Source organism: Cynocephalus volans, chromosome 13 (assembly GCF_027409185.1).
Source record: "Cynocephalus volans isolate mCynVol1 chromosome 13, mCynVol1.pri, whole genome shotgun sequence".
In the NCBI taxonomy this organism is placed as follows: domain Eukaryota; kingdom Metazoa; phylum Chordata; class Mammalia; order Dermoptera; family Cynocephalidae; genus Cynocephalus; species Cynocephalus volans.
This window is the reverse complement of record NC_084472.1, coordinates 73,531,327-73,555,078: the sequence shown is the minus strand read 5'-3', so window position 1 is coordinate 73,555,078 and position 23,752 is coordinate 73,531,327. Positions and strand designations below refer to the sequence as shown.

General features: G+C 55.6%; 1 protein-coding gene across 1 annotated transcript in view; it reads right to left on the bottom strand.

The window, feature by feature from the left end:
* KCNG2 (potassium voltage-gated channel modifier subfamily G member 2) overlaps positions 1-22,686 on the bottom strand; it is a 33,228-nt gene extending 10,542 nt beyond the window's left edge. Inside the window, exons 1-2 of the mRNA XM_063076697.1 lie at positions 22,658-22,686; positions 22,007-22,604 (exon numbers count right to left, since the gene is read on the bottom strand). Of these exons, the coding sequence (XP_062932767.1) occupies positions 22,007-22,604; positions 22,658-22,686 (627 nt within the window). The remainder of the gene's footprint in view (positions 1-22,006; positions 22,605-22,657) is intronic.
* Positions 22,687-23,752: the final 1,066 nt, after the last annotated feature.

The following is a 23,752-nucleotide window of genomic DNA, read 5'->3' as shown; positions in this document are numbered from 1 at the left end:
CAAGGAGGACCCCCAGTGGGGCATCCAGGGTCTCCCTGAGGACTCACATGCCAGAATCCTGGATGTGGAGCCTCTACGGCTAGAAGCACCCCGCCGGCCCCTGCCCCGTCCCCTGCCCCGTCCCTCATAGCCAAGGGTGGCTTCCCCTGGTGAGTTTAAAGGGTTCCCACGGCTGCATCTGCCCAGCTGGCGCTCATGATGCTGAATGGAGACCATTAGCTTTTGCTGTGTCTAGGGCCCCACTCCCAGGTGTCTAGGTCTGGGGTGGGGGTTTTATCCCAGATTTTGTTTTTTTTGTGGTAAAATACATATAACATAAAATTTACCATCTTAACCACTTTTAAGTGTAAAATTCTGTGTATTAAACACCTTCATAATGTTGTGTGGCCATCACCACTGTCCTTCTCTGGAACTCTCATCCCCTAAACCTGATGCTCTGTGCCTTCTAAACACTAAGTCCCCACCCCCACCTTGTCCCAGCTCTTTTTGAGGCTTACCCCTGACCACAGTCAAGTCTTGACAGTGCTCATGGCTGGTGGGGTGTGCTGGTGGATTAGTGTAAAGGCTCCCGTCACTCCTGAGCCTCACCAGGCAGGCGGGGATGGGGTGGGGGTAGCCTGCCTGGGGCACCCTGCTCCAAGCCCCCTGGAGGATTCTCTCCAGTCATCAGCCTGGAGGATCGGTGGGGTCTGACCTCATCCTGCAGTTTTCTTGTCCGTGTCAGCATGGGAGAGGTCAAAAGGCCTCACCAGTCAGAGCTCAAATGGCCTGGGTGTCCCAGCCGTCATCTGGGGCTCCCTGCTGGGACCCCAACCCTCGAGTCAGGAGGGTCCTCAGGACACGAGGCCCGTGGGAACCTAGATGCAGGCTGAAACCCTGATGGACATTTTTGAGCTCCCACAGCAGGCTCCACCCACCTGGCTCAGGCCAAATGCAGCTGGCCAGGTCCACCTCTACCGTCTCTGCATCCCTGTCCCTGTGTCCCCATCCCTGTGTCCCTGCATGTGTGTCTCCTTCCTGTGTCCCCTCCCCATGTCCCTATTGCTGTGTCCCTGCAGGCGTGTCTCCTTCCTACGTACCCTTCCTGCATACTCTGTGTTCTGTCCCCATGTCCACTCCTGATGGAGTCCCCTGGACAGCTGAGTCCCCTGAGATTTAAGCCGGGCTGTCTGACCCCAAGGACACTGCCCTAATCACCAGGCAATACTGCCTCTCCCCACTGGAGCCTTTCGGGGGAATAATGGCTGCCCCCCAACCCCGTGGTGGGGGAGGGGAGACAAACCGTGTGTCCTGGGGGCTTGAGGACCTGTGGGGTGGGGAGCATGGGGCTGAGCCTGTGTCTGAGCCCCACCCAGAAGGTCCTGGCACAGCTGCAGGGTTAGAGCCTGAACCGCCGGGAGCCAGGTCAGTCCCGTGGTTGGAAAGAGCCCACCCGTGGGATCCAGAGGTGGGAAGCCACCTGCGTGCTCTCAGTGAGGAGCGTGGAGGCCAGTCGGAGGGCCTGGGTCTGCAGCTTCACCCTGGAAGACAGCCCCTGTCTATCGCAATTGGACAGGTTCGGCGCATGTGGCCAGAATCAGCTTGGCAGGAAATCCACAACTGGCCTGGCTCAGCCAGTGAGGAAGAGCCTCCCCTTGCCAGTTCATCTCGTTCGGCTTCTGCTCGCGTCCTCACGGATGTCCAGGTTCCCTTTAATCAGCCCACGGGCTGCAGCTGCCCCTGGAGCCCAGCGGCCCTCAGTGGAGCCACACGGTGGGGAAGCTGTGGTCTTTTGCCTGAGGTTGGCAGAGAGGGTGGCCTGCATGGGCACAGTGGAGACATAGAGGGAGCGGGGTTTTGGAAATGGAAACGTCAGGGTGTGGGGAATGACAGTGTGTGGGTGTGTGGATGGCAGGGGGATGGAGGGTCAGAGGCCAGCAGGGCCCAGGCAGGGGCAGTCAGCAGTCCAAGCTCAGGTAACAGGTCACGGGGGGCCTGACCCACTGGTTCCACCATCAGGAATCCTGGGAGGACATCGGTGGGTTCAGGAAGTGCCAGGGCAGCTGGGGCTCATTTCCCCACCTACAGTGTGGAAGGTACCAGCTAAGGCTTCCTTGAGTGTAGGGATCTGCTCTGCGTGTAAACCCCATGGAAGAGGTACATGGGGACAGTGACTCTAGAAGCAGAAGCCAGGGGTCCTGGAGGGCCCTGTCCACTGAAGGGGCAGGGCCCCGGGAAGAGGGAGATTTCTGCTGCGGGCTCTGAGCTGTGCTTGACTGAGAGGGTGCTGAGGCTCACCCAGCCCTCGGGCGAGGCCTCCTTGCAGGCCGCAGTCCTATGCTCCCAGAGCACTAGTCCCTGCCCTGGCTCTTCCCTGGCTGCTCTGGGGCCAACACCAGTCCCCAAGGCATGGGCCTGGATGGGGCTGTCTGATGCACTCTCCCATCCTTGGCCTGTAACTCACTCTGCTTGGAACCATGTGGGCACCGTCTGTGTGACTGGTTGGTCCTACCAGCAACGTCCTGTCTTGGTGAATAGCCATAAGAAAGGACAGCGTGTGCTCTGCCCAAGTGACAACTACACTCTTAATTATTTTTCACATGCAGACGGTGCAGTTGGTGACTACAATTACATTTTTCTCATAAGATGTTTTGTTTTTCCTCAAGTTTTATGGCTTTACTATAAATTGCCTAACTTTCTATGAATGATGGCATATTTTTTCCCAATGCTCAAACATCCAAATGCTCAGATGTCAAAATCAATGAGTTTATTTTCCAGGCGACTTCCTATGCCTGGGACTCCAAACTCTTGCTCCAGGTCAGAACAGCATGTGGCCGGCACTGTCCCTTCTGATCACCGCTGTCCCAAGGTCCAGTGCATCCACCTTCTCCCTTCATGTGGAACCTCATTTCTTCCCTCTCTCCACGGAAGCTTTTGGAACATTCTTTCTTCCCTGACATTCCTCCTCCGGGCTCTGCCATTCTGGACTCCATGGGCAAGAGTGGACCTCTCGATTAACCTTCTGAGTCTCACCTTTTCTTCCTCCTCTTCATTTGTCTTCGGTTGTATCTCATCCTCCAAAATGTGCACTACTTCTTTTTCAATTAAGGTAATCCTACCTGTAATTTCTAAGGGCCCCTCTTTGTTCTCGGTTCATTTTTCACAGTGTCTTGCTCTTGTTTTGTGGACGTGCTACTTCCTCCTGGCACTCTCAGATGACTGACTATGATTCCTGAATCTTTCTTACGTTTCCTGCATAGTGTTTGTTCCCTCCAACCTCCGTGCTTTTCTTTGTTGGGGTCTGTCTTTCATGCTATGGTCTTTCCCTAAATGCCTCATTTCCTTGACACTGGGGCACTATGATGCTGCTTGGCATGCTGCAAGCCTGATGGAGCAGGCTGGATGGCTGCCGAGCTTCACAACAGGTGGCCATTGCCAGGTCCCTGAGTGCTAGTGAGTGACATTTTCCCCTTTGAAGTGTCCAGTTCCTCCAGAGAAGGCCCTCTGGCTCCTGCCAGGGTATGTCTGTCTGACTGCATCCTGGCGGAACCTGGGGGTCCACAGGCAGATACTCCCCAGCGCTTGTGGCAGCCCCAGAACATCACAGCCAATGCTGCGCCCAAACCCCAAATCTGGGGCCATCGAGTCTGGTTTATAAGCCTCAGGTCTCCTGGGAGGAGGCAGGTGGGCAGGGCTGGGCCCACCTCCAATGGTGTCACTTCCATTTTCAGCCTCAGTCTCACCTGCAGCTGTCTGAGCACCTGGAACCTCCAAGTGCCTATGGGGCCACATGGAGTCTCCTGCGGGCTTCTCTCCACAGACAGAGACACAGACACAGCCCCCAGCTTCTTTCTCAAAAATATGCCAAAAACCCACATGTGGCATTATATCCATTGATACTTGCACTGTCCTTATGGAATTACACTTTTTTCTCCCTCTATTCTCACTTCAGGTGAGTTTAGGGGGTGAGAAGAGATACACACGTGCAGTAACCATTTCCTAACCAAAAGCCCAGGTTTTATTTTTATTAGCAAAAAAAAAAAAAAAAAAAATAGGAATGTAAATGTTCACTGTTAAAGGGAGAGTGGCTGAATAGGTTAAGTGTTGCCCTGTGATGGACGGCAGCACAACTGGACGATGGACGGCAGCACAACTGGACACAGGCTGTCGCAGGGGACTCCCTGCAGCACTTGCGAGATGAAGGGCCTGAGGCAGGACCTGCAGCACAATGCCCAAGGCGAACACGGCACAAACAGGGAACGAACACAGGGATCATTGGTGGCTATCTGTGCAGAATGAGACTGATCGCACATTTCCCAGCACGTCCTCAATACACAGTAGCACCAAGGCCACCAGGAGAACCCCCACAGTTGATGACGCCATTGGGAAGAACCAGTTCCTACAGCAGTGAGGCCATGCATGGCGCACAGGGCGCCAGGTGGGGTTGGCGTGGACCAGGAGGTCCCATGGTGTGCTGGCCGCGGCCCAGAGGGGAGTCAGGACACAGCCAGGCTGCTGCAGACACCAGGTGCTGCAGCCACCCAACTTCTGCAAGTAAGCGGTTTTGGGAGCTGTCCTTAGAAGGCATGGTCTCTGTGGATGCGGTTCCCACTGGCACTGACTCTGTTTTGATTTTCTAGTGAAAATAAACAGAAGGACCAGGCCACGATTCCTCAGGGACGGGGCCGTGGGGCAGTCGGTGACAGCTGCCAGTGGTGCTCTTGAGACACGGGACACGGGCTCCCACCCCTGCTTTTCTCATTTTAGGGCATCAAAGATTCAGTGGCAGCAGCCTGCCAAGGAGCACCACTGACTCTAGGAACAGTGCCACCACTCTTGGCAGACTGAGCCACAGCACCTGAGCAGGAGGCACAGAGAAGACCTGTGCGCACTGGGCTCTGTGAGTGAGACGGCAGGCTCGGCCCACCAGCAGGCCTGAGGATCCAGTCTGGCTGTCCTGGAGTCTATGCAGCCTGCAATTAAATTCCTGAATGCTGCATGTCCCCTGGGCCTCTGTCTGGGTGTTCTCCGGACACTCATCCCAGTTCTCTGGGGCACCCATTTGCCTAAGCAGCTGCGGAACCCTCAGCCAGAGTGTCTTCCTCAGCTGCAGGGAGTCGTCCGCAGAGCCACGAGCTTCACCTCTTCAGACTGGACACTGTGAAGGTGAAATCCTACAGAGAAGACTTATCCTTATTAACTGGTTTACTCGTTCATGAACGACGGTGTGTGCAGATTTTATCTTTAGCTCCCACAAGGACCTGAAGGAAAATATTTATTAGCTCCCCTCACTATGAATTTATAACAATTTGACTATGGACTGAATTGAGGTTTATTCTTTTCAATTATCTGTGGAAAAGGGCTCATATAGTCAAACACAAGCAAAAAAGTAGGAGAGATATATTAAATCTACTTAAGAGAACCAATTGTTTAAAAATAGCACAACAGCCATTTACACAGAAATAATGAATGTGCTCATTTCAAGTTATCTGCACAGAAGCACTCTTGTCAGTCACTCCTGTGCACACTTCAGAACTGGCTCTGAGCTCTAACGTGTGAAGAAGAAAACATACCTGTGCCATCGCTGAAGCGGCCTGGTCCTTTGAAGGATCCCACCTGAAGCCTTTGCTGGTATCTAAAGACAACACAGGACCAGTGACCAGCGGCGCCATGCAGGCTGGAGCCCCGGGAGATGGTGGACGGTGTGGTACGGTGTGGTGCTTACAACGGCCAGCGTGCCCGCACTCAAGGGACCCTCCTTCATCCACTGTCCCTGCTGTGCAGCATGTGTGCTGGGGCGGGAACCTGCCCTCGGGGTGCAGGTTGACACCTCCAGGTGCAGGTAGGTGAACCAGACACTCACAGACGACCGCAACAGCCCCTGTGAGTACACAGGGAGGTGTCCTCACTGGAGAGAGCAGTTCCAAGTCATAAATCTGAATTCGATTTGGGTCAAACACTGGCACAAAGTTCGCAACCACTGTTGTCCCTTTAGCTGTCAACTGCTGCTGCTGCTCGCTCGCCTGTGCCTGGCCAGTCCTGCCTTGTCCACAGCATCTCCCTGGTGCTCGCGGACAGCGCTCGTGGACTGTCCTCGGAACCTGCTGCAGCTCTGGGGCTGGGCCTGTCTCTTTGGGTTTTAGCCCGGCTTCCTCAGGATGGTGGATGGGCAGGGCATGGGGACTCCACGCACCTTCAGGAGCTTGGGTTTCTCTTACAGTGCGATGCTGGCTGCACCCGTTGCCCGCGAACGAGCCCCCAGGCTCCTGTGGAGTCGGGGGCCTTTTCTGACTGGGCTTAGCAGGAAAGCGGCACCTGCCCCTCTGCTCAGAGCACTGGGCAGCCGGGGACGGGCAGGCCGGGCTCGCGGACACTTCTGTCCCTGATGGTGGCCTGAGCCATCTCAAGAGCAGAGCCTGGGACCCCCAGCGGGTGGGACCCATGGGGACGCGGCCCGCTCCCGTCTTTCCGAGCTGCTGGTGCTACTCACAGTGTGCACATCAGTCACCCCAGAAGTGCCATCGAGGACAAGGGATGCTGGTTTCAGGACTCTCCTGGCCACAGGACACTGATGTCACTATGACATCACCATGATGTCACTGCCAATCCTAGTGACACGTCCCTGCTCGGCCTCCACCCGTGGTGGTTGTGGGAGAGGACGTCCCACTGCAGCTCACCTCCCTCTGGCTGTCATGCGAAAGCCACCAGCGAGGTCAGTTTACGTGAAAACAGAGACTTCTCTGATACAAAGCCTAGTATTCCCCAAGTTCGAGACACGCCAAGCACATCACGATGTCATTGTCTAAAAAACTGCATGAAAAGCTCAAAGAGAAAGGAGTTTGACACGGACACCACCCTTGTGCTCACAGATGGAGTCACTGAACAGAGAGTGGCTGTGCCCCCTGCGAGCCCGGGCTCTCTCTGGGACTGGAACAAACGCGAAGAGATGCCGGCACAGCCATCAGAGCTGGAGCCATGTCCCCGTGTCTCTGTGTTGCTGCCCCACGCCCCACGACACCACCACATGCAGTCGGACCTGTGCTACCACTGGGTCGCTGACCACACCAGCAGTTGTGAACAGAAACCCAAGATCCTTCTGCCACCCACTCTAGTGCTTTGTGGGATGACTTTTAAAAGGTCAGAGGCTACTCCAGATACGACAAACCCCCAGGAGGACAGCAAACACATCCCACAGGGGGTGCCTTTGCCCTGCTAATGGCATAGGCTGGGGCCCAGGTCTGCGGCTGCTCAGTGGCCAGGGAGCTTGCGCTCCTGAGAGACGCCCCACGAGGAAAACCTGCCCAGGTCAGGGGTTGGAGGCGGACTCCTGACTCACTGCCGGGATTTCTGAGGTGCTGACTCCATAGGGTGCAGCTCCTGGAGGCCTCTGCTACCAGGGGACACCCCACTCCTGAGACCTAAAGAGGCACGAGCTGGTTGGGAAAGAAACCAGAAGTCTGGGCTGCCTCTGCCGCGCCTTCCTCCTCTCTCAGGGACACAGAGCAATGAAAAGACACCCAGAGGCTCTGTGTCCCCAAACAGGCCCAAGAGGGAACACGAGAACCCAGAGAAAAGGCCACAAACAGCCACACAGCCATGGAGGGCACACAGACATCCAGGTGGCAGCCAGAACCCTCGTGTCCTTCTGGGATGGGGCCTGAGGGTCTTCAGCCTGCTGCGGGCGAAGCCCATGCCAGGCCAGGCTGGCTCCTGCAGCGCAGCACCGCAGGAAACACAGCACACACAAGGCCTCCTGTCCTCCCTGCAACCTCATTTCTCAGGTGACAGTCTCAGGCCTGGATGCATTTTAAGCTTTTCACGTTTTTACCGCCAACATCTATGTTGGGATTCTATCTCCCAAAATGGTCCGTCCTGCCCTCCCCATCCATTCCCTACAAGCTACACCTGTGGTAACACACCCCGACCCACCGATCCCTGGACCACAGGCCACTCCAACCACACACCACGTCTGTCCTACGTTTCTGTTCGTTTTCCAGCGCCTGCTCCAGGGTTGCCTGTGAGAGGGCGGCCAGCACTGTGAGGCCAGCATCATCCTGCCCTGGCCACTTCATCCCTGAACGCAGGTCTACTGCCGAGCCCTCTGGGCAGCATTGGTCCAGGACTGGCTGGGGACTTTCAGGACCGCTGCAAACTGCAATGATCTTGTTCGATGCTCGGCGCATGTCGTTTCCCCAGCCTAACAGCAGGTGCTGAAAATACGCCTGATGACTAGGACTGTGAGAGGAGAGAAAGTTTTTGGACGCAAACACTGGGAGAGGGAGAAAGTGGGGGGGGGCTTCCATGGTATGGAACCGCTGCCCTCAACACCGTGGTTGCCAGAAATTTCCAGTTGATGATAGGCTTTAAAAGACGATATTTAATCCTTTGGCAATTTCAGTGGATGCATTCAACCGCGATCAGCAGGCTTGTAGCCATCCGGGTGCGCAGGAGGCCCTCGGGGGAGCAGCAGGCTGCATGCAAGGTCGTGCTGGGGACACACCTGAACGCCACTGCAGAGTAAGAGGAACAGAACCACCCAAGCAAAGTCAGCGAAGAAGACCAGGAAGGTCTCAGAAGCACAAATAGCAGAAAACTGAAAATATGGTTACCTCCTGGTGATGGAACAGAAACTTAAATAGCCATGAGATGGTTGTTTTAGAAAGACCGGCTGATTTTTATAAGGATCTCAGCACTGGCAGGGCAATACCACGGTCGGGGATGCGGACACGGGGATGAGCTGGCACAGAATCACATGGCCTCGAAGGCACAACATGGGCAGCCTGCCACCAGCAGCCACTAAATCCACGGAAATAATTGGTGGACAGGAACGCTCACCCCAACATCAGTTATAGCAGAAAGAACTGGAAACACGGGAACACTACAACCTCAGCCCGCTGTGCAGGCAGATATCGGGATGTTTTCAGAGGATGCTCAGGGCTACGACACTGGGAACCAGGCTGGCCGCCAGTCCATGCATGAGCCGTGGTCCCCACAGCATAGGGGGCGTCCAGATGATAGCAATGAGAAGTCACCCCAGGGTCACCGCCCCTCAGCACATCAGCTGTGTGTGGCTGTGCAGTCCCCAGCCATTCCATGACAAAAGGACTACCGCTGCGGCCGGGAAAACACATCTGGAAGGTTGGCCTGCTCTTCAGGCTGGACAGACATGGGCTGGTTGGTGCCCGTGGCCCTGGATGGCGCCTGAGGTCTGGCCGTCTCCCTGAGCCTGCCCCAAGCTTAGCCGACAAAGCGCCCCCGTGGAAGCAGCGGGCCTGGTCCTCAGGCGCTCACGTCCCCGTGTGGTGGCAGAACTGGTGACTCCGCCCCCGGGTTCACGCGGAGGCGCCTCCAGGGCCCGCGGGCTCGCGGGGGCTTCACGGTTCGCGTCCTCCGCACTCCAAGCCCGTACCCTGCTTCTCACGGGTGCCTGACAAGTGAGGATTTTTGCTCAAATAAACAGCACAAGCTTCTCATTTGGAAATAGCTACTTTGCTGAATGACAACAGATAAGATCCTCTTATTAAAAACATCCCTTCGTGTTACACTTTATTTTTATTTTCATTTGTATTTTTCCCTTCATGTTATATTTTAATATTTCAGGCTCAAGCGGAGCCTAAAGTCATCGGAATTCCAACTTTTCAGGTCTGTTTTCTCAACTGGGGGTGCCTGATGCATTTATAATTGGATGAATTTAGTTCCCTTCAAAATGCAGCTTATGGGTCAAAATTACATGATCCTATTTAGGGAAGTTCTGGGAGGCAATGAAAGTTTACTCACTTGGAGAAATCCTTCTATTTCCATGTGTTTCCGACAAGCTCTCAGCATTCCAACGCCCCTCCCAGGCTGAGCAGGACGACTCCCACCCACACTGGAAAGGAAAAGGACGTCTGTCCGTCCTTTCCTCCCTCCTGACCTGACGTGTCCTTCCCACTCCCTGTCCGCTGGAGCCTCCAGGCTGGTAGGACCCAGAAGAGGGGAAGGGGACGCTCTGCCCACAGGGGAGCTCCCGAGGGGCCCCCACTTCTCTGTTTACTTCCCCCTGGCTTTTCTTCCTCTCTCCGTCCCTCTCAGGGCCCCATGGCGGGACCAGCAGGGCTCTGAGAAGGGCCACTCACGGGGGCAGGACACGGGCCCACACCCAGTGCCATGAATCCTCAGTTCAGAGACACAGGAGAGGCCGGAGGCTTCTGCGAAGTCCAAGGCTGACCAGCAGGTCAGGGCAGCCCTCCCCTCGGGGCTGGGGTGGGGGTTGGGAGACCCTGGGGACTGAGGCAGTTCCCAGAGGACAGGGTGAGGAAGGGGCTTCTCCTTAGAGTCCTCGCCTTGGCTCCCCAGGCCCTGGCAGTGGTCTTTGCACCACTGACCACTAGGTGGGGAGAGCCGGGACACCAGACACTTCCCCCTGCTCTTGGAAATCTCAGGGAAAGCACTGTCTGGGGGTGGAGGGGGGTCCCTTCTTGGTGAGTGGGCTCTGGTGGCCTGGCTTTCCTTCTAGCTAGCCCCTTATGATTAGCTTTTCTGTTGTTTCTGTGAACCGACAGCTCCTGCTGTTTTATAGAAACCTGTGGAGAGACATGGAGGGGCTGCTCCCCCAACTCTGTGCTGTGCACAAAGGCCCCTGGCTGCTGTCCTAGGGTCCCCCGTGTTGTTCTGGTGTCCTCCTCTGCAGAAGGGTAGGAAGAGTCCCACTTACTTAATTCTGATTGCAAGCACTGCCCAGAGCAATTCACATGAATTATTCAACTTAATCTCAATGCTTTGAAGAATCTGCATTAGACTGATGAGGAAACTGAGGCTCAGGAAGGAGAAACAGATGTTTTACTGTCCTGCAGCAGCCAGAACAAGAGCTGGGGCTGGAGCCCTGTGTCTGCACCGAGTCTGCGAACTTAACTGATGCCCAATTTCCTTCTTATGGTGATAGAGAAGACAGACCAAAGATCTCAGATAGACTAGGGGAAAAATAATACCGTAGCTTCTTTCTAGGCATTTGAGCTTATCTTTTTTTTTTTTTTCCAGACTAAAGCGAAAATCGAAAACACAAATCTCCTATTTTTTCACTGCCAAATTTGTGCAGGAAGTAAAGGGGAAAGTGCCCTGAGTTCTGTCTTCATCCCTTGCCCAGTAAATTAATTCACTTCCAGCTGCTTCTAGGGACTCCACAAGTGTCCCAGCAGGGCCTCCCGTGACAACGGCAGCCATGGGCACCGATGGCCATCTGCGTCCTCTGACACCACATCTGGGCAGTGTGGTGGGGCTGGGTCCCCATGAAGGGTGTGGGGCCAGGCAGGTGCAATTGCGGAGTTCCTGAGTACAACTGGCGCTCACCTTACCTCTCAGCAACCCAGGAGGAGTCCTGCTCCTCACTGCACAGAAGAGAGATGGACAGTCAGCCCTGTGCCAGGTGCCTTGACCCCAGCATGAGGCCCTGCCACTGTGCTGTGCGAGCCCACATCAGTTGCCACTGGCCTCGCCCACTCCTGGACCAGGCCTTTGCAAACAGGAAAACGAACCAACCAAACCCATTTCATGGAGGTCCTGGGAACCTACAGCTTGGCTGGGACTCCATCTGGTCATTGGCCCTGCAGTGCCCCAAACTCCAGCCAGGCCTCCATCTGGGCAGTGGTTCTGCAGTGCCCCGAGCTCCGGCTGGGCCTCCATCTGGGCAGTGACCCTGCAGTGCCCCGAACTCCAGCCAGGCCTCCATCTGGGCAGTGGTTCTGCAGTGCCCCGAACTCTAGCCAGGCCTCCATCTGGGCAGTGGTTCTGCAGTGCCCCGAGCTCTGGCTGGGTCTCCATCTGGGCAGTGACCCTGCAGTACCCCGAACTCCAGCCAGGCCTCCATCTGTGCAGTGATACTGCAGTGCCCTGAGCTCTGGCCGAGTGGCAGACCCTGCCCCTGCTGTGCACCTTCTGCGTTTATGAGCCCTGAGCAGAGGCAGAATGAGGTGACATCTCCCACTGCAGGGCCTCAGTTTGCTGCCAATGGTGGCTGTGGTGGCAGACAGACTGCTGGCCGGTGTCGACCTCTCGGTCTTTCTTTCAGTAAACAGAGACGTAAGATGCCAGATGTTTAGCAGTGGCTCCACATGGAGCCCCACCCCCCACTTGCTTTTGCCTCAGCTGGGTGGGAACAGCAGTGGGAGCCTTTGGGGCAAGGTGGTCACCAAGGCTGACTGTACACAGCTGCTCACTGGCCCAGCACCACCCACCCTGGACACTGATGTAGGAGAAGGAGGCTTGCTCTTATTGAGACCCCAGGTTGGATCTGCCGCAGCCACCCCGACAGCACTGTCCCACCACTGTGGATGGGAAGAGCCCTGGGCCTGATGCTGGCTCCTGGGAGCTCCTCTGCCTGCTCCTTCCAGAGGAATCAGCTCTTGATGCAGACCCCCTGCCTGCCTGGTGCTCAGACCCATCAGGGCTGGCACAGGCTCCCCAGAGATTACCCAAAGGACAGGCTGTGACCAACAGAACACACATTTGTGCTGATGCTGGAAAATGTGCCTTGTCACCTCACAGGGCCCACCTCGTGATGCACCAGGAACAGACGTCCGCCACCCCACACAGGCACACAGCACACAGTGGAGTGTGACGGTGAAGTTGGAGCTTGCAAGATGGTGGGCTCCGTGTCCACTTGACCGGGCCACAGGATGCCCAGGTGCTCAGCCAGGCTTTATTCCAGGTGTTTTCGGATGAGACTGGCATTTGAACCGGCAGACCAAGGACAGCAGATGGCCCTCTCCCACAGAGGTGGGCCTGGCCCAATCAGATGAAGGCCTGAGCAGAACACACAGGTGGACCCTCTCCTGAGCAGCGGGTACCTCCTGCCTGGCTGCGGAGTGGGGACTGCTCAGCTTCTACAGCTGTGTGAGCCAACTCCTTACAGCACGTCTGTTTATGTTTCTCTGGAGAACCCTAACAGCCCAGAAGCACAGAGCTCTTGCTCCAGCAAGAAGCTGACAAAACCCCACGTCAGCAACGTGTCCCACCTGCAGACGAGACTTTGTCCCCAGCTTCTGATGCTGTTACAAAACCTTCTTGGCGAATTCAATAGCTGAAACCCCAATCATAAAATCCATAACTAATTATACTGGTCTTAATTTAATCATGTGAGTTTAAAGGAAAAATCGACTTACAGAGCCAATTATCTGCCTAAACGTAAGAGGAAGCGATGGATTTTGAAAAACACAACCTCCACCCTGCAAACCTTCAGTGGTGACAGGCTGTTCTCTGGCACAGCGTGTTCCCGCCGCCAGCCAGGCCAAGGCGGGCGCTCAGCACCGTCTCCAAGCAACATGCCGGCTGCCACCGCACAGAAGGAACCTTGCAGCTATTTGCTGGAATAAAAATTCTGTGCACCTGTCTCTCCAAACAGTTCTGAATCACTCAAAACAGACGATGTGATGCAGCACCCTCCCGGCCCAGAAGCCAGTGCCTGGGCATTTCCTGACTCCCGAGAGCGCATTTGACCCCACAGACACACACATTGTGGCCATCACCACCTAATTCCCCCCAAACACACGCCTCTCGGGAGATGCAGTGCTTTGCTCCGGAGTGTTCCACAGTTGTGAGGGCCGACAGCAGCCAGGGCCCGTGCTTGGTCCGTGTGCTCCCCAGGCGCCCCGGCGAGTCGGTGAGTGCAGCGCAGGGTGCCCTACACCGGGAAAGCCCACACCGCGTGCGGTGTGCAGGGAGCAGACAGCAGTGGGGGCTCCGGCCGGGGGCTGGGTCAGGAGGTTTGGGTCTGCGTGAGCGTGGAGAAGTCCCCTCATCACTGAACCTCCATCCACACCCACGCGCAGCCTCTGACCTCTGACCCCTCTAACCCCTGGGCTTAAATGTCTCCCTGTCTGCTGGGGGGAGACTGTCCAATTTGGGAATGGTCGGGAAGTCTACGGATCATCAGCACCGAGACCACCTCTCCCAGGAAAGATAGGGAAGCCACGAGTGCACCGGGCGGGATTTCATTCAGAATGTACTTTTTGGGGGTCAGAGGGCTCAGGATAACTTTTTGTGGCCACAGATGTTTAGGGTTTGGTTGCTAATCTCTCCCCTCAGGAGAGAGAAAACAGCGGCATGAGTCACCCTGAGGCCTGGCCACAACATGCTGTGGGTCTGGGATGTCACTGAACCTTTCCTTCTGGGAAGATACGGCAGCTGAGCAGACGACCACATCACGCCAAGGCACCAAGGAGCCCGCGAGACAGGCAGGAGCGCCCCGGGCACGACCTCCTGCCCGTCATGGCCCAGGGAGGGGGACCGACGGGGCTGGGGGTTGGCTCCTTCCTCTGTGCCCAGAGCAAGGTGCATTCTTGGTGCTGCTGAAGACACTGGTCCTGCAGGGCTGTTGGCGACATGTGGCAAATGTTTTGCTTAAAGACAATTTAGGACTGGAGTGTGCTGCATGAGTTTCCTGGGCAGCTCTGTTTTTCCACTGTCTTGTTACAGTTAGGTGTATGCACGTGACAACATGGTTTTCACTCCCCAAATATTTCATCTTCCATCTCCAAAACAGTCATCATGCCTTGCAGCAGACACTACGATAATTTTTGAAATGGCCAACCCTGACACCACAAACACCAGGTCATTGCTTCAGGTTTTCCTACCCTCAAACAGGAGGTGGAATCCCCATGAAAAAAAACTCCTACAGCTTCTGAGCCTCAGATCATGAGCACACGTAAGAAGCATGAAAAGGAGCGGGTCCTGCGCTGCTCCATGTTCTATGGCTGCACAGAGCTGTGAGGGGCCAAAAGCCCATGAGCAACCAGACACTGTAATCTCAACACGTGGAAAGGCTGCATGTGATCGCACCTGCTCTTCCAGTCCCTGCAGCCACCACCGCCTCTCCTGGCCACCATTGAGCTGCTCATGACACATGCCCTCCCTGGGCACCTGCACCCACTGGCCCCCAGGTGTCCGAGTCCTCAGGTCGGGAGCCAGGATGGCACATGCATGCCCGGCCCATCTGGAGCTGGTGGGGGAAGCACAGTTGCCACGTACACGTGAGCAAGACGGCAGCCCCCACCTCACGGCCGGAAAGCTGCCCCTGACTATTTTTATGACCGTGAAGGCTGGACAAGAGTCCCCAAAGATGTCCACATCTTGACACCTGGAACCCATGAATGTGTCACCCACATGGTAAAAGGGACCCTGCAGATGTGATCAAATCAAGGACCCTGAGGCGGAGCTTGTCCTGGGTTACCTGAGGGGCCAATTTCCTCACAGAGTCCATATGAGAGGGAGGCGGGAGGCAGAGGAGGACACGAGACAGAAGCAGAGGCCGGAGCGACACACTTTGAAGGTGAGAAAGGGGCCACACTTGAGCCACGCAGGAGCTGTTGCGGCCCCTACAAGCCTCTGTGTGAGCCAGGATTCTCCCAAGCAACAGAACCCACGGGAGGTCCACATACACACAACAGTAATTGGGTCGTGCAATTATGGAGGCGGACACATCCCATGACAGCCTCTGCAGGCTGCAGACGCCGGGGTGCTGGCAGTGGGCTCAGAACCAGGGAAGCCAATGGTGTGATTCTCAGCCCAGGCCAAAGGCCTGAGCACCAGGGCCACCAGTGCGAGTCCTGGAGTTCCAAGGCCGGAGCGTCCCAGCTCCAGCAGAGAGGGGACATCTCTCTCCTTTTTGTTCTCTCCAGGCCGATCCGACTGGATGGTGCTGACCACTCTGAGGGCAGATCCTCCCCGCTCAGGAAACACCCACAGACACACCCAGAAGTGACGTTCACCACCTCTCTAGGTGTCCCTACTCGAGTTGAATTGACACCTGAAATTAACCATCACACTCACGGAACCTCCAGCAGGAATGAGACCTGCTGACACCTTGATTTTTAGCTCAGGGGGACCCATTTTGGACTTCTGCCACCCGACCTGTGAGAGAATGGCTCTGTGTGGTTTGAGCCGGTGGTTTGTGGCAGTGTTCCAGGGACAGCAGGAAGCAAATTCTATGACCCATGACCAGCTCCCGGCAATAACGCTCACAATTAAGAGCTCCCTTTTAACTAAACCTCCCTGCTGAGCAGGCCTAATGTCACCACCACCACTGTTACTTTAGAACTGTGGGTTGGTGCCGTGGCTGAGGCCCTGCTCTGCCCACCCCCCCCCCCCACGGGCTGCAGGGGTCTTTGGCGGAAGCTGCAGGAGGGGGTGTGCAGAGCACAGTCGAGGCTCACCTGATCTTCCTACCAGCCTGCTGGTCCTCCTGGCAGGTGCAGGGTCACGAGTCTGCACCAACTGCCTACCCCAGGCCTGGGGGCCGCAAAGTCAGAGACAGCTGTGCCCAGCACTCCCCCTACAGCCTTTCCAGAGTGGCCTCACCAGCTCCGTGCCCGGAAAAGCCCCTCTGAACTCTCCCTATTTGCCGGGACTCTCCTCCTCTCAGGAGAGGGGTGGGGCAGCTGAGCTCTGGGAGGTGCGTTCTGGACGACCTCTGTGGGCCACCCATCCAGGGGGAGGGTCTCAGGAACTCTGTGCATATGGGTCCAGGAGCACCTAAGGGGTCCACAACGCTCCAGGGAGGGCAGTGGATGTTTCCAGAACCTCCCACACAGCACATGGAAATTGGGAATTGTGCCTATCCTTAGACAGGTGTCAGGTGGGCTCTGCTCAAGGCTTTACTTCGTTCTAGACCAATCTCCATCCCCTTTGTAGTAGATTGAATTATGTCCCCCCAAAACTCATCGAAGCTTGAATTGTGTCCCCCAAGTTTTATGTATTAGAAACTTAGCCCCCACTGTGACTGTTAAGAGGGTGGGAAATCCTATTATGGTAATTGAAAGGTGGAGCCCTGAAGAGGTGATTGGATTGTAGGACCATGCAGTAGTGAATGGATTAAAAATGGTGGTCAGGGGTGTGGTTCTGAGAGCTTTAAAAGAGGAGAGTCTGTCTCTCACTCTCTCTGCTTCTACCATCTTGCAATGTGAGATCCCTGAGTCATTGCCACCACCACCAGATGGACTTTGGACTTCCCAGCCTCAGAAACTTTAAGCAATAAATTTTGTTTTCTTTATAAATCACCCAGTTCCATGTATTTTGTTATGAGTGACGAAAATGGACTAATACACTCGTACATGTTGTGTGTCCGCTGCCCTCCTATAGTGACCTCCACCAGCCATCGGTAGGGCTAGGGCCTCTGCATTGTTCTGGCCAGGGCTCAGCTGGGGTAGCCCACACATCACACACATTCACACACACCAGGACCATGACCGTGCCACCATCTACTGGTGCGCCTGCCCCTGGCCTGGGGAGGACTCTGAGGGCTGTATCCGGAGCCCATGGGGATGGTGTGGCTGAGACTGCAGACCCTGCAGCCCTGTGGGCAACCCCATGGTGCACAAGACAGAGGGACGGAGCACATGGAGGGCACCTGTGAAGGGCCACGCCAGAGCTGGGGGCTGGCCATTAGTAAACCGAGAACTCCCTGCTGGAGGGCAGGCTGTGCAGATAATTAGACGTGGCCACAGGTGGAATGAATTTCCAAAGCACATCACTGTCATGCCCAACTCACATCCCACAGGCAGTGACACTGTGAGTGGAGACTAAATGCCAGGCAGAGTGCCCAGTGCTGCCCCCAACCAAACACCAAACACTCTGCTTCTGCATTTCCTCACATCCCACAGATACATGTGTTGATACTAGTGGCAAAATACACAATGTGAAACACACCCGCATAACCACTTCCAGGTGTGCAGTTCAGTGGTGCTAAGCACATTCGTGCTGTTGTGCAGCTGCTACCACTGTCCACTCCAGCACCTGTCTCCAGCTGAACTCCGTCCCACCAAGCACCACCTCCCCAGCCCCTCCCCAGCCCTGGTCCCCATCTCTCTAATTTCTGTCTCAATGACTCTGACTTCTCTAGGGGCCTCCTGTAAGTGAAATCATGTGGCATTTGTCCTTTTTGACTGGCTCAACATCCTCAAAGTTTATCTCATAAGGATTTTAAAAAATCCATTCATCCTATAAATGATGTTTAAGTTGAAGAGAAGAAAAGCAAGGAACCAGCTCTCGTTCAGCAGAAAACGTGAGTGGTGGTGTGTGCACCTACTGGGCTGCCCTGGGGGTCCTCTGCAGATGGCCTTGCTGATGCCCACGTGGGCTGCATGGACAGTGGGAATCCCACGGGCCCAACCAGATTCACAAGCTCAGACTCCAGCAGGAGAGGTGGACACTGAGGAAGCTGGTCCATAGCAGACCTCTAAGTGCGGATGGAGGGGCGAGGACCCCAAAGCCAGACACTGCTCCGCAGCTGGTGCACAGAGCTTACGACACTGGGTCATTGCTTCCCGATGACCACAGGTGGCACTGTTCCAGACATTTCCTGGACATTAACCTACCAAATCCCACAGCAGCTTGTGATTGGAAGTTGAGTCACTCCACTGGATGTGAACCTGGGCAGTGGCCAGAGCCGTCCTCAAGAACTGCACAGCCTGTCCTGGACATGGGAAGTGGTCCCCGTGTGACAACCAGAGATCCCATGACACCAGCATTGTGGCCCCCTGCCTGGCCAGGACCACCCCACGCAGGGCTGAGGCTGAACATGGGCCTTCACTGCACCCAAACCCCACTGCCTGTGCAACCCAGAAGTGAGACGGGGTCTCTGTGGGTTGAGGAGGGGCTGGGGACCACGAGGGCAAGGGGCAGGCACAGGGCTCCAGGCGCCTCCCCCACCCCCATCCCGCTTTCTGTCTCCAAGGAAAGGAAGGTCCAAGCAGCCACTTGCCGTCCCCAGCTGAGCGAGGCTTCAGAGGACGCTGCGTCCCAGTTCCTTCCAGCTCAGCAAAGGGCAGGCAGCCTGGGGAGGGGCACTCACTCAAGCAGGCGTTCAGGACCAGCGGCAGGAAACTCAGAGCCATTTTCCTTTAATTCCCTTAATAATGGGAAATCTTGAGCTTTCTTTTCTCTGTGCTTTCTTGCACCAACACATGAAAATACCCATCAACACTAACGCTGCTAGAGACAAAAGCGAATTCACCAGACACTAAGGAAGGGCCGCCGCTAGCCCACTCCTCATTTCCAGAAGAAAATTGGGTGCTTGCAATTAGAACATCGGCCTGATGTGGGGGTGTCACAGAGCCATCCGTGCTGCAGACACACGACTTCAGAGGCCACCCAGGCCTGTCAACGCTGCCTCTGAAGAGCCTGACGGGAAAAGGAATGCTTTGAAAGAACACTCAAAATTGAAGACAAGCATTTAGCCACTTATTTAACATCAGAGATCACAGACAGAATACTTTAGCCCCGTGGCTGTCAAGTTAAGTTCTCCTGGAAAAACCCAACAAACAAGAAAATAATAAAAGGTTTCCAAGTTTCTCTGCTTTCCTCTCCCATTCTTCCTTTCTGCTTTGTGCCAGGAAGCTTCCCTGGGAAGAGGTTAACGGTGCAGCTGCCATGGAAAACGGGACGAAGATTCCTCAAAACCTAAAGACAGAATTAACACATGACCTGGCCATCCCACTTCTTGGTATGTACCCAAAAGAACTGAAAGCAGGGATGCGAACAGATACCTGTGTGCCATGACTCACAACCGCCAAAAGGTGAAATCAACCCAAATGTTCAGCAAGAGATGAATCAGAAAAACAAAATGCGGTCCATCCACACAACGGAACATTGTCAAGCCCTAACAAGGAAGGAAGTTCTCACACACGCTACACATGGATGAACCTGCAGGACATGACGCCCAGTGAAATAAGCCAGTCCCAATAGCCAAATACTGAAGGATTCCACTTATGGGAGGTCCCTAGAGTCGTCAGATTCATAGAGACAGAGGTAGGAGGGTGGGTGCAGGGCTGGGGGAGGGGAACGGGGAGTCAGTGGTTGATGGGGACAGAGCTTCAGTTGTGAAGATGAAAGAGTCCTGGAGATGGACTGCGCAACAGTGCGAATGCACTTAATGCCACGGAACAGCACACTTAACGTGGTTAACACGGTAAATTTTATGTACATTTCACCAAACTAGAAAGAAAAATTTGATGGAATATATGATGTTTTCCTTCTGGGTAGTGTCAACACCTCCTGCTTGTAAGTGCCTCCTCCCCACAGTGCCCCAGGGAGCCCTCACTCCGTCCACAGGCAGAGCCAAGGACAGCCAAGTGTGGGAGGCACGATCGTGGTGGGACTGAAACCAGAGATGATGCCCCAGGTTTGCCCTCATCCTCTGGTGCACCTAAGAGACCTCACAGGCCATCTGGGCTGGACACTGGGTCAGGGTCTCCTGAGGCATCTCATGGGAGGTGCTAGAGGCCCTGCTACCCACCATGCCTGTGCCTGGCAGCACACAGGGTTTCCCACACAGCAACACCTATTACTATTTCACAAGAACTAGCATTCAGACACACTGCCAAAATGCTCACCAGGGAGCACAGACTTGTGTTCTCACCGGCAGCTTGGCATCAGGGACGGAGAGCTGGTGACATTAATTTTGGTCGGTCTGAGAGTCGAGACAGGAACCACACTGCCAGGTTAACCTGCACTTAGTTAATTATAAGAAGCGCTGAGCATCGTTTCATGTGAATCACCTACATTCCCTGGTTCCCCACTTCCTGTCGAGGGGACAGAGGATGATTTACTTCAGGAGCTCAGGTGCTCCCCAGCTTCCAGCTTTGTTACCGTACAAACATGTCCACAAGCTGACGGCTCCAGTTTGCACCACGCTTTGAAACACATCCTTGAGACAGATGCTCACAGACCTTCATCATGCTGTCTGACAGCTTTCCAGAAGAAGCTGTGCCAGCTGATGCCAGCAGCAAAATGTAGGCATGCATTTACCAGGGCCCCCTACACAGAGGGTTCTGCTGTCTAACCGGATAAGCGATTTAGTAAAACAGAACCTAGGCTGTGAGAGAGACCAGCTGACGTCCCCGAGAGGATGTGGGGCTTCAGGACAGACAGCAAGGGTGAGGGCTGGGACTCTCAGGATGACTTTGCTAGTGGAGGCAGCCTAACTTCTCCCCTTCCCTGTCTCATGTAATGATTTCCCCTCCTGAACAATGCATGGAGTTATTGCTCCTTAGAAAATCCAAACCGGTCTATCTTTGTAGAAGCAAAACCAGAAACTTGGGCCCATCTGAGACAGCTGAAAAGAACAGCTCAGTCACCAGACACTCAAACGATGAGGAAAGCCAAACCAACTTCCTAGAACATACATTAAATTTAATCTGCAGCCAGGTGCCTGCACTCGTGGTCAACTCAGCTCCTCACTGTGTCTCTGAAAAACTGGCTGAGCGGACTAGGTAAGCTCCGGGCACGGGCTCCAGACACCACAGGCTCTGAAGCCCTGACAGAGCTGCCCTGCAGAGGGAGGGAGGGAGGGAGGGTCATAGGGGGACAGCCAGTGGGTGGCCTGCGTCATGGTATTTGGTGGGTCATCAGAAGGTGTGACTTTTTCAGAGGAACACTCAGCTACGGCCCGTTCAAACAGTAGTGTCCTCTTCTCTATTAAATCCGTCCACTAAGACAGTACAAACCCCAGGCCGTGGGCCCGGGGCAAATCGTCCTTCCCCGAGCTTTTCGAGAATGTTCCCTGACGCCCAGTGTGCGCAAGCGCTGGCCTTCTGCACGGTAACACTGGTAACCAGCAGTGACATCTCTGCCCACATGTCGTATGCTGGTACTCTCGGATTAGCGCAGACAGGACAGAGGGGGCAGGGGTGGCAGGTGTCCCGGCGCCCAGCAGGGCCGGCCCTGGACCTGCAGGCCTGAAGCACGCCCGCACGTGGGGTCAAAGCACACAGCTCCCTAGATCCTTAGACACCGAACCGTTCAGCTCCACGGCGTCCAAACTTTCGGTCGTGACGGGCTGAGCTGCTGGAGAGACTCAGCGGAGAAGGCCCGACACCACGTCTGCAGCTGTCAACTCGACGGTGACCTGCAGCCTCCGCGGCTGCCCAACGAGAGCCCCGCTCCGGCCGTTCAGCCAGAGTAGGTGACGCTGGGTCCCGAGCGCGCGGAAGGCCACCACCCCCCGCGCCCCGCCGCCTTCCCCGCCGCGCCCCGGCCCCGCCGCCCCGGCCCAGCTCACCCGCTCCTCCTCGGCGCGGACATCCGGCATGGTGCTCAGGCAGAGGCCGACGGCCGTGGCGGCCACGAAGGCCACGGAGACGCAGGCGAAGAGCTTGCCCGCTGGCCCCGAGTGCGGGTTGTCCACCACGTCGCGCAGGCGCCGCCGGCCTCGCTGCAGCCGCCCGCCGGGCCCCAGGGCGCAGGCCGGGCTGCCCGGAGCCCCGCGCCCCGCCGGGCCCGCGCGCGCCTCGGCCGCCTCCTCCTCGCGGCGGCGCAGGCGGCGCAGGCAGCAGCGCTCCAGGCGCGCCTCGTCGATGCCCCAGTAGGCCAGCTCGTCGCGGAAGGCCAGCGCGCACGGGCCCCGGAGCAGCCGCAGCTTCCCGGCGCGCAGTAGCGCCACGATGGCGCGGAAGGCGCACGGGCTGCGGTCGAAGAAGAACTCGTCGCGGCTCACGTCGTAGTCGTCGCACACGCGCAGCAGCTCGTCGTGGCCCCGGCAGGCCCGCAGGCGCTCGAGGCGCGCAAGGGGACAGCGCGCCAGCGCCGCCCAGGCCAGGCGCACCCTGCAGCCGCCCACGTTGATGATGACGTGCCGGGTGCGGGCCGCGCCGCCACCACTACTGCCGCCGCCGCCGCGGCCACCGCCGCCCCCGCCCCCGAGGGGCTCCGCGTTCCCGGGGAGCAGGGCCATGGCTCCATGCGCCGGGCCGGGCTCCTGCGACTGGGCCTGCAAAAGGGAGGGAGTGCGTTAGGGGCGCGAACGCCGAAGGACACAGCCGACCACGTCCTCTTGCTGTCCTGCGCACCCCACGTCTGCAAATGACCCACGGAGCACACCCCTCAACCTTCCAGCAGACTTGAAGTGGCGTCCGGGCCTTGATTTATCACCTAGAGAGAAGCGCAAAGATGTCAAAGTCTGGGCTGTGGGAGAAGCAGCGGACGGAAACATTTACACATGGACGCCCGGGCCATCTGGAGAGGCTGCCTCCGTGGTTCTGGGCCACGGCTAAGTCCTAACATACTGAAAAACAGAACTATAGATATGTGCAATCAACTAGGTTATAATAATAATAATACATATACATACAGAGAGAAAGCACTGAGGCAAAAAAAAAAAAAAAAAAAAAAAAAAGAAAGAAAAAGAAAAAAAGAAAAAAAAAGAAAAGAAAAGAAAAGAAAAAACCCTACCTGCTTTTCAACAAATAAAGGCCAAGGCGGGGAAGGGTGTGAGGTGGGGCTGCTATAAATTAGTTAAAAATAGACTCAAGAAACATCAGCCAAATGCAATGTGTGGACATTGTTTTGTATTCGGAGTAGAAGGAACGTATTGTCAAAAGATATTTAAAAGTAAATGAGAAAACCTGAGCACTACATATGACTTAAACGAATTTTGACAATGGTTTTGTGGTATGTGAAAAATGGGAGAGTTTTTTGAATCTCAGTCCACAGTGAGGTGTCCACAGATGAAGTGGCATATCTGGGGTTGCTGGTGTGCAGACCGTTTGTCACAGCTGTTGGAGTTGGGTGGTGGGTACACCGGGGCTCATCATACTTTGCTTTTTGCTTTTATGCCTGTTTAACATTTCCATAATAAAAAAGGTGGGTTTTTTTTTTGCTTTTTAAAAAGCTTCCAGATAATTTTGCTGCATTATTGGGGATGAAAACCACTGATCTAGAAAAATCAAAACTCCCAGTGCCTGGTTGTTCAGTCTGCCTTGATTTCTCTAAATCAGAGCTTCTTTATTTGGTGTCCATGGACCTTCTA